The following is a 14,231-nucleotide window of genomic DNA, read 5'->3' as shown; positions in this document are numbered from 1 at the left end:
TCCACCTTTCCCTTCTGCAATGAGTCTTCTAAAACAAAAGTTAGCCCTAACCGGTTTGGCTCAGTGGATAGAGCGTCTGCCTGTGGACTGAAGGGTCCCGGGTTTGATTCCGGTCAAGGGCATGTACCTTAGTTGAGGGCACATCCACAGTGGGAGGTGTGAAGGAGGCAGCTGATCGATGTTTCTCTCTCATCAATGTTTCTAACTCTCTATCCCTCTCCCTAAAAAATCAATAAAATATATTTAAAAACAAAAGTTAGATGGTGCCATTCTTCTGTTCAAAATCTTTCAATAGCTTTCCATCTCACTCAAAGGCTTTCTATTGGCCTATAAGACCTATTTAAATTCTTTCCCCACCCCTACCTCATCTCTTACCATTTCCTCCCTCTCTCCACTTGGCTTATTGTTTTAGTCATACTGGCTATTTCTTCAGTGTGCCAAATTATCCTGTCTCAGAGCCTTTACATATTTTATTCTTTTTGCCTGTTCATCCCTTTCCTCAGATATCCACATGGCTCAGTCCTTCATTAACTTCCTTCAGGTATATGCTCAAATGCCTTAATAGAAAGGCCTTCCCCGATTCCCTGTATAAAATAACAGTGCTCTCCTCCCATTCTCTACCCTCTGGGCCTGGCACTCTCTAACCCTCTTACCCTACTTTATTTCTTCCATGGCAATAAATATTATTTATTTACTAGTTTAAGAGTTTATGATGTTTGTTTCCCCTGCCTAGATTATACAGCAGTTCTGTGTGGGCAGAGATCTATTTTTATTCATTGTTATATGCCCAGCATTTAGAAAAGTTCCTGGCATGTTGTAGGCACTTAATAAATATTTGCTGAATGAAATATAACAAGTGCAATACAATATGATTGTTATAGTAGAAGTACATATGAGGAAATAACGAAAGAGTGACATGACTACCTAGGAATTGAGGGAAGACTTTATGAGGATGCCCTTAAACATCTTTTTTTGGGGGGAAGCAGGTAACAGCATTCCATGCAATGAAAATAACATTGCAGATGTACGGAGGCATGGGAGAATATAGTTGAGTACTGCTAGAGCATAACTTGTGGAGGTAAAGAGGCCAAATGTGTAGTAGATGGTGTCAGATTATGAAGGGTTCTTATGCCAGACTAAGGAATTTTAGATTTCATTCTGCAAAGTGGGTAGTGTGGCACCCTTAAAGATTTTTGAGCAAGGGGTGATACATAGGTTTACATATTAAAATGGTAACTGGCAACAGTTCGACAGATGGGGAGCCAAGCTAAACAGGGCATTTTATTTAAGCTATATATGATGTTGCAAGCTATGTGTGGTGCAGAGAAACAATTACTATCACATGAGTAGGCAAGAGGCTGTTTCATTTTATGGTTGGACAAAAACCACTGATGTGTAGTGTGAAGGTGTTCTTGGTATACTTGCAGTACATCTATGAGGGAGAAGAAATGCCCTGTGGAGATTAGTTTGCTCATCTCTCAAAATCCATGCTTTAGGAATTTTTTAAAATTTAGTTAACAATTATATAAGTCATAATGTAGACTAGAAAAGATCTTAAGGAGTACCATTTATGAATTCAACAAGAAAGGATGTTGTTACACAATAGAAGGTATTGAGCTTGAAAGCCAGCTTCCTTTCTTCATAGAGGAACAGTTGTTTTGTCAATAATATACCTCCTGATCTTGATTCACTGTTGAAGGAAATAGTGACATTTGAAAATATAATCAGGACTATACTATTTGGTGTAGGGCCAATACATCTGCTTTTGTAGACAAATATCTTCCTTTGCATATTGCAGTATTCTTGCATGTGCAGAATTTTTTAAATGAGGGATAAGCTAAAAACATTTCTTTCGTTCAAATGCAAGTAAAAACCACTTCCATTATTTCATTTGTCTTGCTTAAGTGTCCTTTCTCAGCAATATATTGAATGTCTGGAATACTTTAATCTTATTACTTTAAAACATGATGTGTAGCCGAAACCGGTTTGGCTCAGTGGATAGAGCGTCGGCCTGCGGACTGAAAGGTCCCAGGTTCGATTCCGGTCAAGGGCATGTACCTGGGTTGCGGGCATATCCCCAGTGGGAGATGTGCAGGAGGCAGCTGATCGATGTTTCTCTCTCATCGATGTTTCTAGCTATCTATCTCTCTCCCTTCCTCTCTGTAGGAAGTCAATAAAATATATATATTTAAAAACAAAAAACAAAAAACAAAAAAAAAAACATGATGTGTATAAATTTAAGGATAAGATAGAGGTACTCAGGCCAGATAGCTCATTTGGTCTGATATGCCAAGGTTGTGGGTTCGATCTCCAATCAGGGCACATACAGGAATAAACTAATGAATGCATAAATAAGTGGTACAATAAATCTCTATCTCTCTGTCCTTTCCTCTTTCTCTCTCTAAAATCAATCAATAACAACTTTTATGTTAGAAAATAATGTTATTTTAAAAGATGGAGTTACCAAAATGGTACATATGGTTTGAATGTTGAAAAGTTGATACTCCCAGATTCATGGAAACATGACACTGTATTATTGAGCCTATTTTAAAAACCACATCCAAATGCTGCAGTAGAAAATGAAGAAATGTTTGTCAGAGACAGATACAACAGTACAGAGAATTAAGATCCATCTGTCTCCGTTTCCCAGGTTGAAGCATTTACCATTGGATCATGCTGTGCTATTCAACTCACTATCTACTGCAGCCGTGGGCAGACTACGGCCCGCGGGCCGGATCCGGTCCGTTTGAAATGAATAAAACTAAAAAAAAAAAAAAAAAAAAAGACTGTATCCTTTTATGTAATGATGTTTACTTTGAATTTATATTAGTTCACACAAACACTCCATCCATGCTTTTGTTCCGGCCCTCCGGTCCAGTTTAAGAACCCATTGTGGCCCTCGAGTCAAAAAGTTTGCCCACCCCTGAATTCTACTGGAACAATAAAAGTCGTTTTTAGTGAGATATTGCTCTGTCATTTCTGAGTCCAAGTTTGATCCAGATAGCCACATCTAGCTGAAAGATTTCCCAAACTCTGATGACTAGTAATGTAGGATGAAATTTTCTAATTTGTTTAGAAATAAAGGGCAAGAAAAGAAACTAGTCTAGGATTAAGTTTATAGAATCAGCTCTAGCTAGTTTAAGCAGAAAGAGATTTAGTAAAATATTTTAAGTGGCTTATAGAATTGTTGGAAAGACTGCGGAAACGAATTCGATGTTGAATTTTCAGCAATGACATTCAGAAGTCACAATGCAACTGGACCACCAACAGAGTTACTATCTCTTTTAGGATTAGAAAGGTGCCTGCAGAATTGGAAAGCTGTAATTTTTAGCTGTTTGTCTTATAACCTTGCTGCCTCTGCATGATCAGGTATCTGCCACTCTTAGGAAATAACCATCAGCAAGCAGCCATCTTCATCAGTAATCTGTTGTCACTACAGTTGCCTCTAGAACAGCCGTGGGCAAAGTGGGCAAACTACGGCCCGCAGGCTGGATCCCTGGATCCGGCCCATTTGAAATGAATAAAACTAAAAAAAAAAAAAGACCGTACCCATTTATGTAATGATGTTTACTTTGAATTTATATTAGTTCACACAAACACTCCATCCATGCTTTTGTTCCGGCCCTCTGGTCCAGTTTAAGAACCCATTGGGCCCTCGAGTCAAAAAGTTTGCCCACCCCTGTATCTAGAACCAAGCTACACCTACCACAACCTGTATGATAGAATGGATGCCTTCTTGATACCTGTGAAACCTGTAACTAAACACAAGGACTTCTGCAAATGTCGCTGCAGAAAATCTGGACATCTTCATGACAGTGCTTGTCAGTAGAAGCAGCCTAAATGCAACTTCCCTTCTCTTCTGCCCTCCAAATTTCTGATGAGTGCATCTGATTGGTAGAATTTAAGTCACATCCACAATCCTAACTGCAAGAGAGGCTGGGAAATGTAGTTTTTAGCTTTCTAGTTTCTGCAGTGCAGAAAGTCATACACCAAAGGACACTGGAATGGATGAAGAATACTGATCCACCATATGTACCGCAGATATAGATCCTGATTTTCTTTAAGGATAGCCACCATTGAATGGGCTATGGATAAATTGAGAAAATTTGCAGATAATACCATCAATGTTGAGAAATGTATAAGTATTTGTTTTTGTTTATGTATATATGTATATGTATGTATGTATGTGTGTGTGTATGTGTGAGTGTATATATATATGTGTGTGTATATATATATATATATATAGAGAGAGAGAGAGAGAGAGAGAGAGAGAGAGAGACTTCAAAGAGGAAGGGAAAGGGAGAAAGAGATAGAAACATCAATGATGAGAATCATTGATTGGCTGCTTCATGCGTGCCCCACACTGAGGGCTGAGCCCGCAACTCGGGCATGTGCCTTGACCAGAAATCGAACCATGACCTTCTGGTTCATAGGTCGATGCTCAACCACTTGGCCACACTGGCTGGGCTATTTGTTTTTTAGTGTGTGTGTGTGTGTGTGTGTGTATTATATCTCCTATATAATGAAAGCCAAATATGCAAATCAACCAAACAGCAGAACAACCAGTTGGTGGTGGTGGTGGGGGGGGGCGGACAGCAAGCAGGTGGTGCCAGGCCAGCCAAGACGGGTGCCAGGGGGCAGAGGGAGGGGGCGGTGGTGACCGGTGGTGGTGGAGGGGCGGAAGGGGGCGGGGCCACTGGCCAGAGCCATTCTCAGATCACCCCACCGGTTGCTTTCCGCAGAGGGAGGCCACCAGCGGTGGTGGCAGCAGGGCGATGGGGGGTGGGGCTGGCCAGTAAGCGGGTCGCTTCTCACAGAGGGAGGCTAGACTGGGGAGTGGGCCTAAACTGTCAGTCAGATATCCCATAAGGGCTCCTGGTCTGCAAGAGGGTACAGGCTGGGCTAAGGGACCCCCCCTGAGTGCACGAATTTTTGTGCACTCGGGCCTCTACAATTTGCATAATAGGCTTTTACATACATACAGATTTTTTTAAAATTTAATTTTAGAGAGGAAGGGAGAGGGGGAGAGAGATAGAAACATCAATGATGAGAGAGAATCATTGATCGGCTGCCTGCTGCACACCTTCACTATATCCCAGGCATGTGCCCTTGACCAGAATTGAACCCGGGACCCTTCAGTCTGAGGCCAATTCTCTACCACTGAGCAAAACTAGATAGGGCTGTTTTTTAGGATATTTTTGCCTTTTTATAGTGAAAAAATTTTTAATATACCTAAAATTGGTGTTCCACCTATATTTAGTGGCATATGGATGCCAAAAGTTTTCTCACATTTAAGGTGTGGGTAATAGGGAGTAAGAGAAAATCAGGAGTGGGTTCCCTAACCTGAAGCTAGATCAGTGCTATCAAATACTGAAGCATGGTTAAATAAGGTAGGAACTGAAAAGCAATCATTGGATTTGGTAGCACTTAGTATTATTATTCTTGAAGGATCTAGTTAAGAAATACCACAAATTGCAGGTTCAGGCTATGAGTAGGAGCAGAGTTTATAGAATAAGTTTTCAAGAAGCTTGCCTTTTAAGGAGCAGTAGTTGCTTTGTTTTGTTGTTTTTTGGTTTAATGCACTTGCTTATTTATATACCATAATTAACTAGAACTAGTGAGGCTCAAAGCAAATGCACATGCAAGACTAGTACCATCTTCCAAATTTCCTTAGTTTTCTCTTTTTGTGTAGCTTGATGTAAAGTGTGTGCTATGAAGATAATCTCCTTTTGCTTAGAGATATAATGGGTACAATATTATTTTTCTAACCTTCACTTTTGATTTTTTTTTTTTGCAAAGTGGCTGTTATTTCGATTTATGTCTTTTATAAAATGCCAATTAAATACTATATTTTGGAGTTGCAGTTTAAAGTCTTGATAGCTGGCTTAATCAACATTTGTACTAGAGGCCTAGTGCACAAATTTGTGCATGGGTGGGGTTCCTCAGGGTGGCCTGCAGAGATCAGGCCCCAGCTCGCACCCCTAGCCCTGCAGCCCCACCTGGCACCCCGCCTTGGCCTGGCGCTGTCCCCTCACCTGCTCCACCATCCCACCTGCAGAGCGATCAGTCGGGGTCAGGCCCCCTGCCTGGCTCCCTCAGCACCTGGGAGCCAGGCGGCGGCCCCGCTCGTGCTGCTGGTCGCTGTCTGCAGGGTGATTGGCAGGACGATCAGGCCCCTGCTTGCACCCGCTTTTGCCTGGCGCCACTTGCTCACATGCTTCACCATCCCGCTGGGGTCACGCTCTTGTCAGGGCCCATTGGGGCCAGCAGTGCCTCCACTGCTGCCTGCTGCCAGTGCCACGTCGCTGATGCCCGCCATGTTCTTCGGTGCCCTCTGGTGGTCAGCGCACGTCATAGTGAGTGGTTGAATGACCACCCAAGGGGACAATTTGCATATTAGGCTTTTATTATATAGGATGCTTGGTGAGTTGGGCACTGATTAGATGAATTCACTGTCAGTGTAATTTATTTGAATATTACTGACAGATACTCAAAGAGTACAGATTATATAACTGTTTTTATAGGAAGTGCTATGAGTGCATTTTATATATTATATAGAATTTAAGTTTTTATTCTAAGTAAATATGTGATAATATCAAGGTCATTGGATGCTGCAGACAACATAATCTCCATTGTCTCTCTCTTTAAAAGGTGGGCAGTGGAAATGTGTACATTTAATATTATAGTTTTCTTAAACTTCACTTTTATGTGAATGAAACAGGAACATATTCAAGGCCAGTGATTTAGTGTTCCAAGTTTTCTCATTAGATATGGAGCATGCCTATTATGATTTAATTCCAAATTTCTTTACATTCCAGGCCCTATAGAGTGACCTAGTTGGATTTTTGGTTAAAAATAAAACACAGATTATACAGAGGGGAGATAGCAAAGAAAGAGAGACTTAAAGGAGCAGAAGGTTGAAAATATTGAAAACAGAATTGCTGAGTGCTCTGGAGTGAAAGGGAGGAGATGAGGTAGAGAGAGCACAGGTGGATGGATGACTCCAGCTGAGCCTTGTTTAAGAGGAGGGACATCTAGGGGAAGAGAATGGATGGATACAAAATCAAATATATATTCTTTTTCCTGTTAAGAAACAGCCCAACACATCTGAAGCAATTTTAGGATTATTTAGAAGATTAGATTCCTTGATTCTTACTTGAGATGAACATAAGTATTTTTACATACTCCATTTAAGTGGTAAATTGAATTTTTTCTAGTTTCCCAATGACAAGTTTAGTAACAATGAGTATCTAACTGGTACCTTTTCATTGATTTTTCTCATTTTAATTTTTTAAAAGTATTTGTTTATTGAGTTTTATTCATAGATGCTTCTTAACTTTCTGATAAATTTCTTTAAAATATATTGGTTTAAGTGGCCTTTAATTGTAAAGTTGATAAATAATTAGAGACTTAAGTTTATCTATTCCAAACTTTCACCAGGAAAGCTGTGCTTCAGTGATTTGTCTGAAGTCATTTAGCCACTTGGTAGGAGAGGTAAGACAGGAGCATTGATTTCATGATTGTTAGGGCAAAGCTCTTTTCTTTATGCCAACTGTCTTGCTTTTCTAATTTAGTACCTTGGTGTCTGATTTCAGCACCCACACTTTTGTGTGTCCTTGTGGCCCAAGCACATCTTACAAGAACTTCAAACTAGACTTATTGGTTTCCTTAATATGCATTCAACAAATTCTCTCAAGTGTCTTCCTTACTGTGTGGCAGTCACTATTTTAGACCTGGGGGATCAACAAATTCTCAGGCCTCAAGAATGAGGGAACCAGAAAATAGACACTTAAGTAATATTAACAGAGTTTCAGATAGTTATAAATGCTATCATGAAAAGAAACAGAGAAATAAAATGTGGTAACAATAGTCAGAGAAGGTTTCACAGAGGAAGGGACATTTGAGCTGAGACCTGAGTGATAAGAGCCAGCTATGGGTTAGAGCACTCCAGGCAGAGGCCCTAAGCTTGAGCAAGCTTGACATGGTTCATGAATGGAAAGAAGGTGAACACAGGGGAAAGTGGGAGAAGAGGTCAAAGAGGAGAAGACAGTTCAGTAGGGCTGTCTCGGGAATTTAGAAATGGGATTGTATTAAGTGAAATGGAATGGTATTGGAGCAGGTGAGTGGCTGACCAGAATGATGTGTTCAAAAGATCACACTGTGTGATGCTGAGTAGAGTATAGGGTGCAACCAGTGAAGATGATTGAGGAGTGGTTGGATTTAGGATTTATTTTGGAGGGTCTGTTGGACTTGTTGATGGACTTGATGTGTGGGTGGGAGGTTTTGGGAGGATGGTGAGAAAAAGAGGAAGGTGGTAGTAGACTGGGGGAAGAGCCTGTTTTTAAGGGAGGAAGTCAGATGATTTGTCTGGGACTTGTTAAATTTGAGATTTCTACAGATTCCAAGGAAGCACTTGGGTATTCATAGCTAATGTTGACAAGAAGGTATCAGACCTGAAAATGTAGATTTGGGAAGCATCAGCATTAACATCATATACTGAAGGATTTTGCTTGGGAAAGGAAGAGAAGGTGGTTCACAACAGAGCCATGAAGCATTGTAAGATTTAGAGGTGAGGAGGAAGAGAAGTCAGGAGAGAGGGCCAGTGATGTGGGAGGAAAGCCAGAGTTGTGGAAGCCAAGAAAGAGGACAATTTAAGGATGGATGTTAGTATTAACTTTTTTTTTTTTTAACTTATTTTAAATTAGAGGCCCGGTGCACGAGATTCGTGCACTCGGGGCGAGGAGTGGGGTCCCTCAGCCTGGCCTGCGCCCTCTCCCAGTCCGGGAGCCCTTGGGGGATGTCTGACTGACAGCTTAGGCCTGCTCCCCGCAAAGCCCTCAGTTGGACATCCTTAGCACTGCCACACATGCGGGAGAGGCTCCTGCCAACGCCAGTGTGCTCGCCAGCCATGAGCTGTGAGCCTAGCTTCTGGCTGAGCGGCGCTCCCCCTGTGGGAGCACACTGACCACCAGGGGGCAGCTCCTGCGTTGAGCGTCTGCCCCCAGGTGGTCAGTGCACGTCAACTGGTCATTTCCGCTGTTAAGTCTATTTGCATATTACCCTTTTATTTATAGGATAGTGCTGCCAGATCAGGTAGGAGGACAGAGAAATGACTGTTGGTCTTGGCAATAGGCGAGACAGTTTCAGTGTCATCATGGAGTTAGAAGCTGATTGGAAAGAGTTGAAGAATGAATGGAAGATGAGAAGTTAGAGAATGCCTGGAGATAATTGCTTTCAAGAAGTTTTGCTGTGAAAGGGACTCTAAAGATGGAATGATACCACAAGGGAGGAGGTGGAGTCAAAGGAGATTTTCTTTTTGTGCTTTTTTAAAATTGGGAAATACCGGCAGAGTGAACTCCCGGGCTAGAGCGCCGCCAACGCCTTCTCCCCGTGCGCCCGGCCTCGGACCCCTTCTTCTCCTTGGAGGACTTTCTCGGCCCAGCGAGGTGCGGGGCTTGAAGCGGCCTCGAGCACGCTCTGCGAGGAGGGAAGTCCGGAGGGCCTGCCCGGCCCAGTTTTGAGGAACCCCAAGGAAGAGCGGCACGCCTGGGAGGTGCTAAACGGTGGCTGGGTTCCTCGAGTATTAACTTTTTGAAGTTAAAGCATGCTCTGTCAAACTGAAGAAACCGAGACCCTGTGATGACCTCAAATCCTCAGACGTTAAGTGGGAAGGGGATTCGAACTAGACGGCTAGATGGAAACAGCTCTGTATCCGCTGCACTGTCCTCACCCAAGATAATCTCATCCTCACGGAAACTGTTTGACCAAGCGACTTGCCCAAAAACCTCAGAGTGTGATGATACTAGGATGAGAAATCCAAGAGCGGGAGGAGACAGTTTCCAAGAGGCACTGATTAGCCCCTGAACTTAAAATTTTACAGGAGGTAAAGGAGCCAGATCAGGCATAAGGAACAGGACCTGGCGAGCTATGGAGAATGGGGAGGCAGAGGGAAAGAGGCACAACTCCTCCCCCTCCGTCTCTGTGATGCAACCTTTGGAGACCCATCAAAAAAGTGCATTTTATCAGCTGAAGCAGCTTGTGGACTATGAAACACTACTCTGTTTTACAACGTGTAAAATAAGTAACAAGTCTTTCTGCTGTCTCCATATGGTCCCACTATTGCTTCCTTCGCCCTAGAATTCCTGCAGAATGTTGGGCAGAAAACATCAATGTCCCAAGAGCATTAGAAAGTCTGCCCTAGCTCACAACGATGCTACAACTCAGCTGTTTAAGTGGGAATCTCTTCCCCTTCACCCCAAAGGAAAAAAAAATTAAATCACAGTTCATTGGCACTGTCACAAGTATAACTCTACTGTCAAGCAATTTGACAATTTATTCTTTCGCTTTTAAGAAAGTCTGACATGGCCCTGACCAGTTTGGCTCAGTGGATAGAGCGTCGGCCTGCGGACTGAAGGGTCCCGGGTTCGATTCCAGTCAAGGGCATGTGCCTTGGTTGCGGGCACATCTGGGGGGCGGGGGGGGAGTTGTGCAGGAGGCAGCTGATTGATGTTTCTCCCTCATCCATGTTTCTAACTCTATCCCTCACCCTCCTCTCTGTAAAAAAATCAATAAAATATATTTTTAAAAAAGAGTGCAATTGCTGAATTGTACAGTAATTGTAAAAAAATAAATAAATAAATAAAAATAAAAAAATAAAATTGGGAAATACCAAAGCTTGTTTATGTGCTGATGGGAACGATTTACTAGAAAGGAAAATTACGATGATATAAGAAAGAAGGATTAATTGTAGAGTCAAGTTCTTGAGTCGGTGCTGGTGGCATGGGATGGACAGCACACGTTGGAGGATTGCCCCTTTCTAATAACAGGGATACAGTGATGTAATATGACCACACGCCCCTTTAAACACAGCTCCTCCCTCAGTATCACCAAACCCCTTTACAAGTTAATCTTTTTTTCCTAATCACTAATTTTTTTTTCCTGTGCCATATCTTTTATGTTCTTTTGGATGAATTAATCCTGTATAAGGTTTAGCATGAAGCAGCTGGTGATATTTAACACCAGTTTCAATTTTTATGCCAACAGGTGAAGCAAAAAATTTATTGCCTTATCTTGGACCCAACAAAATGAGAGATTGTTTCTGCACCATAAATTTGGATCAGGAAGAAGTTTATCGTACTCAAGTTGTTGAAAAATCTTTAAGGTTTGTATAAAATTGGTAAATTATAATTCATATATTTATTAATAAATTGTATACACTTTTCAGACTTCATCAAAAAGTCTTTCTTCATATGAAACTTTTATTTTTCTTTTACCTTCTGAGTTTAATTTTGGAATTACAGAGTCTCAGAGTTTGAAGGAGCCTTAATAGGCATTGAGCTCGACTGCCTTATGCTTGTTTTCTTCTGACAGTTATCTTTGACAGGTGGTCCCTGGCATTTGCTTGATGATGTACCGGTGCCCAAGGAGTTCACTGCCTCCTAATCAGCCTGTCTGGTCTTGGAAATATTTTGACTCTTAGAAAGCTATTATTTTTAGTCGATTAATGTCTAATAAAAGAATTTTCTATGTGCTAAAAAAGTGCTGGGAGCTATGTATTAATATGTCCATGAGAACAAGTTAGACACAGTGCTTACTTGCCTTCGTGTGGCTTTTCATTGCCTCAAAGTATATCTTCCTCTTAATTGTTCTTAATTATGTCCCTTGGATTACAGGAAAACAAGTTTCACATGACACTCTCAAGTTTTTTAAAACAACTGTCATATACCTCAGTTTACTCTCTAGGCTGAATTTTGTCCATTCATTTGAACTTTTCTCAAACTACATCATTATTTTATTTCTCTTAAAATGAAATAAATTCTTACAGTTTATACAAGCCACTTATCTTTGAAAATGCAATAGCACTTTGAGAGTATCATAGTAAATTCTAACTCATAAAATTGAAGTTGCCACCTCTGCCCTGTGGCAGTGTTTGTGGACAGTGCAGTGCAGAGCAGAGCTGGAAGGGTGCAGCCTTGTTCAGACAGCAGAGTCAAAACAAGGGTCCTGTGGGAGTTGGAATGAACATGTGGTGGATGAAATATTGAGTATCATGACAGGTAAATTGTATGTCACGTATATATTATTCAGTTTTATATATTTTTCCTTTATACTTGCCCTTTTTTCTCTCTGAAGTTTTCCCCATTATGTCTTTATTGTCAATATTTATAATTTTGAATGTCTATTAAATTCTTCATAAGAAAGACATTGTATAAAGCTGAAAATACTTTAGCAACTCAAAAAGATTTGAAATAATACACTTCATATCTTTGGTTATCACCCGTCTGTTATATTAGAATTGTTGTTATTTATATGTTATAAATGATGAAACTAAGTCACCAAAAGGCTGAATAATTTGTGCATATAATAAAGGAAGTTAGAAGCAAAACTAAGATTGGGACCTGAAACTATTAAAATCTCAATTTGTTGCTTAATGTATACTGACTCCATATCACACAAAAAATCAGTGATGTACGAAACTAGTAATTGTTCATAAATTGAACATTTGTGGTAATTTCTAATATGTAACCTTATAAATGAGCAACTAAAATTAGCTTACTTTTTTTAACCCTGGCCTTTCCATATATTTGTGTAGAGGAAAATGAAATGATAAAACAATTATTTTTGTCCTTAAGTTATTTTTCTAGATACATAGCAACTTGGAAGATATTTTAAAGTTCGCAGTGGTTATCTTAGGTCATTCAATACAGATTATGTACTAGTTAGACTAAGTACTTTTTCTTTTTTTTTTCTTTTTTTAAATATATTTTATTGATTTTCCACAGAGAGGAAAGGAGAGAGATAGAGAGTTAGAAACATCGATCAGCTGCCTCCTGCACACCCCCGACTGGGGATGCGCCCGCAACCCAGGTACATGCCCTTGACCAGAATCGAACCCGGTACCCCTCAGTCCACAGGCCGACGCTCTATCCACTGAGCCAAACCGGTTTTGGCCTAAGTACTTTTTCAATTCTAGGTGTCCCCTAGTATTTTTGCTTGTGGAATAGTGTGAAAGAATCTAAACACTTGATCACATGGTGCTCATTTCAGTGTTGTTTTTTTTATCCTTTTGCATATTGTGATAAGCTGTTAAGTTAAAAATCAGTAGATACCACTTAGATCTTTTGTGGGTTCTGGATATTACAGTTTTTATAGGTAGTCTGTATAGAGCGTTTTTATGACAGGTAAGTGGGAATTACATATGGAATCTATAGCTCCTAAATCTTTACCTCACTCAAATCCATATATATCAGAGAGGAAGGGAGAGGGGGAGAGAGAGAGAAACATCAATGATGACAGAGAATCATTGGTCGGCTGTCTCCTGCATGCCCCGTACTGGGGATCAAACCTGAAACCTAGGCATGTACCCGACCGGAATCGAACCCGGGACCTTTCAGTCCGCAGGCTAACGCCCTATCCACTGAGCAAAACCAGCTAGGGCCAAATCCTTTTTAAAAGTATATGATATATAAACAAGCTGAGGGCTGGCAGTACTACTTGTGCCTGGGGCTCCTCTTCTCCACACCAGGAATTTCCTTAGGAGTCATATGCATGATCTAGTCATTACTTCTTATGAACCTTGTTGAAAAGTTTTCTTCAAATGGATTGATTAATTTATTTAATTATAAAATAAAGGTGTGGCCAACCAAATATAGGTATTGTTGAGATTGGGATGATACAGTGACACAGATTACTTGGTAAATAAGTCTCATGTTGTTATTAGGCTTTAGAATGTGTTTTAAAAATAATATTCAAGTGTGGATGTATGATATATAAAAGAAAGTCTACATTTTATAATTGTTTGTAAAATGGTACAAAGGAGACAAATATCTGAACATGCCATGCCTTTGCCTAATAGTTGTTATTATATCAATTTCTATGTTGAGACTAATTAGAAGACAATTATTATGACAGTCCAACTTTTAAGAATTTGGTTACAGTTTTGAAACAAGTATTAACAAAAGTTGATGAGGCATTATAACAACTGAAAAGCTGAGTCAACTGTTTTCTGGACAAATTTGGAAATGACTTCTCAAAGAGCATTTTACTTTGCATTTCAGCTTCTCTTTAAGTTGTGACATCCTAAAGAAAGTGCATTTAATGGTGACATTTTCAAAGTATTTTTGAACTAAACATTCTCAGGAAAGAGGAATGCTTGACAAGATGTCCACTAGCATTTCAGAGATTTGTCTTCACAGAGTAATTTAAATATCAAAATAGCATTCTTCAAATGC

The 14,231-nt window shown here is 40.4% G+C and overlaps 1 protein-coding gene across 6 annotated transcripts in view; it reads left to right on the top strand.

Annotated features, from left to right (window-relative positions):
• Positions 1–14,231, top strand: part of RASA2 (RAS p21 protein activator 2) — a 129,412-nt gene that overhangs the window by 15,848 nt on the left and 99,333 nt on the right. For all 6 annotated transcript variants that reach the window (XM_081106125.1, XM_081106124.1, XM_081106123.1 and 3 more), the window contains exon 2: positions 11,044–11,161. In XM_081106125.1, the coding sequence (XP_080962251.1) occupies positions 11,085–11,161 (77 nt within the window). In that variant the 5' untranslated portion in view covers positions 11,044–11,084. The remainder of the gene's footprint in view (positions 1–11,043; positions 11,162–14,231) is intronic.

This window comes from Myotis nattereri (genome assembly GCF_964212035.1).
Source record: "Myotis nattereri genome assembly, chromosome: 14".
In the NCBI taxonomy this organism is placed as follows: Eukaryota; Metazoa; Chordata; class Mammalia; order Chiroptera; family Vespertilionidae; genus Myotis; species Myotis nattereri.
Note: the sequence above shows the minus strand (reverse complement) of the source record. Positions and strands in the feature narration are given on the sequence as shown.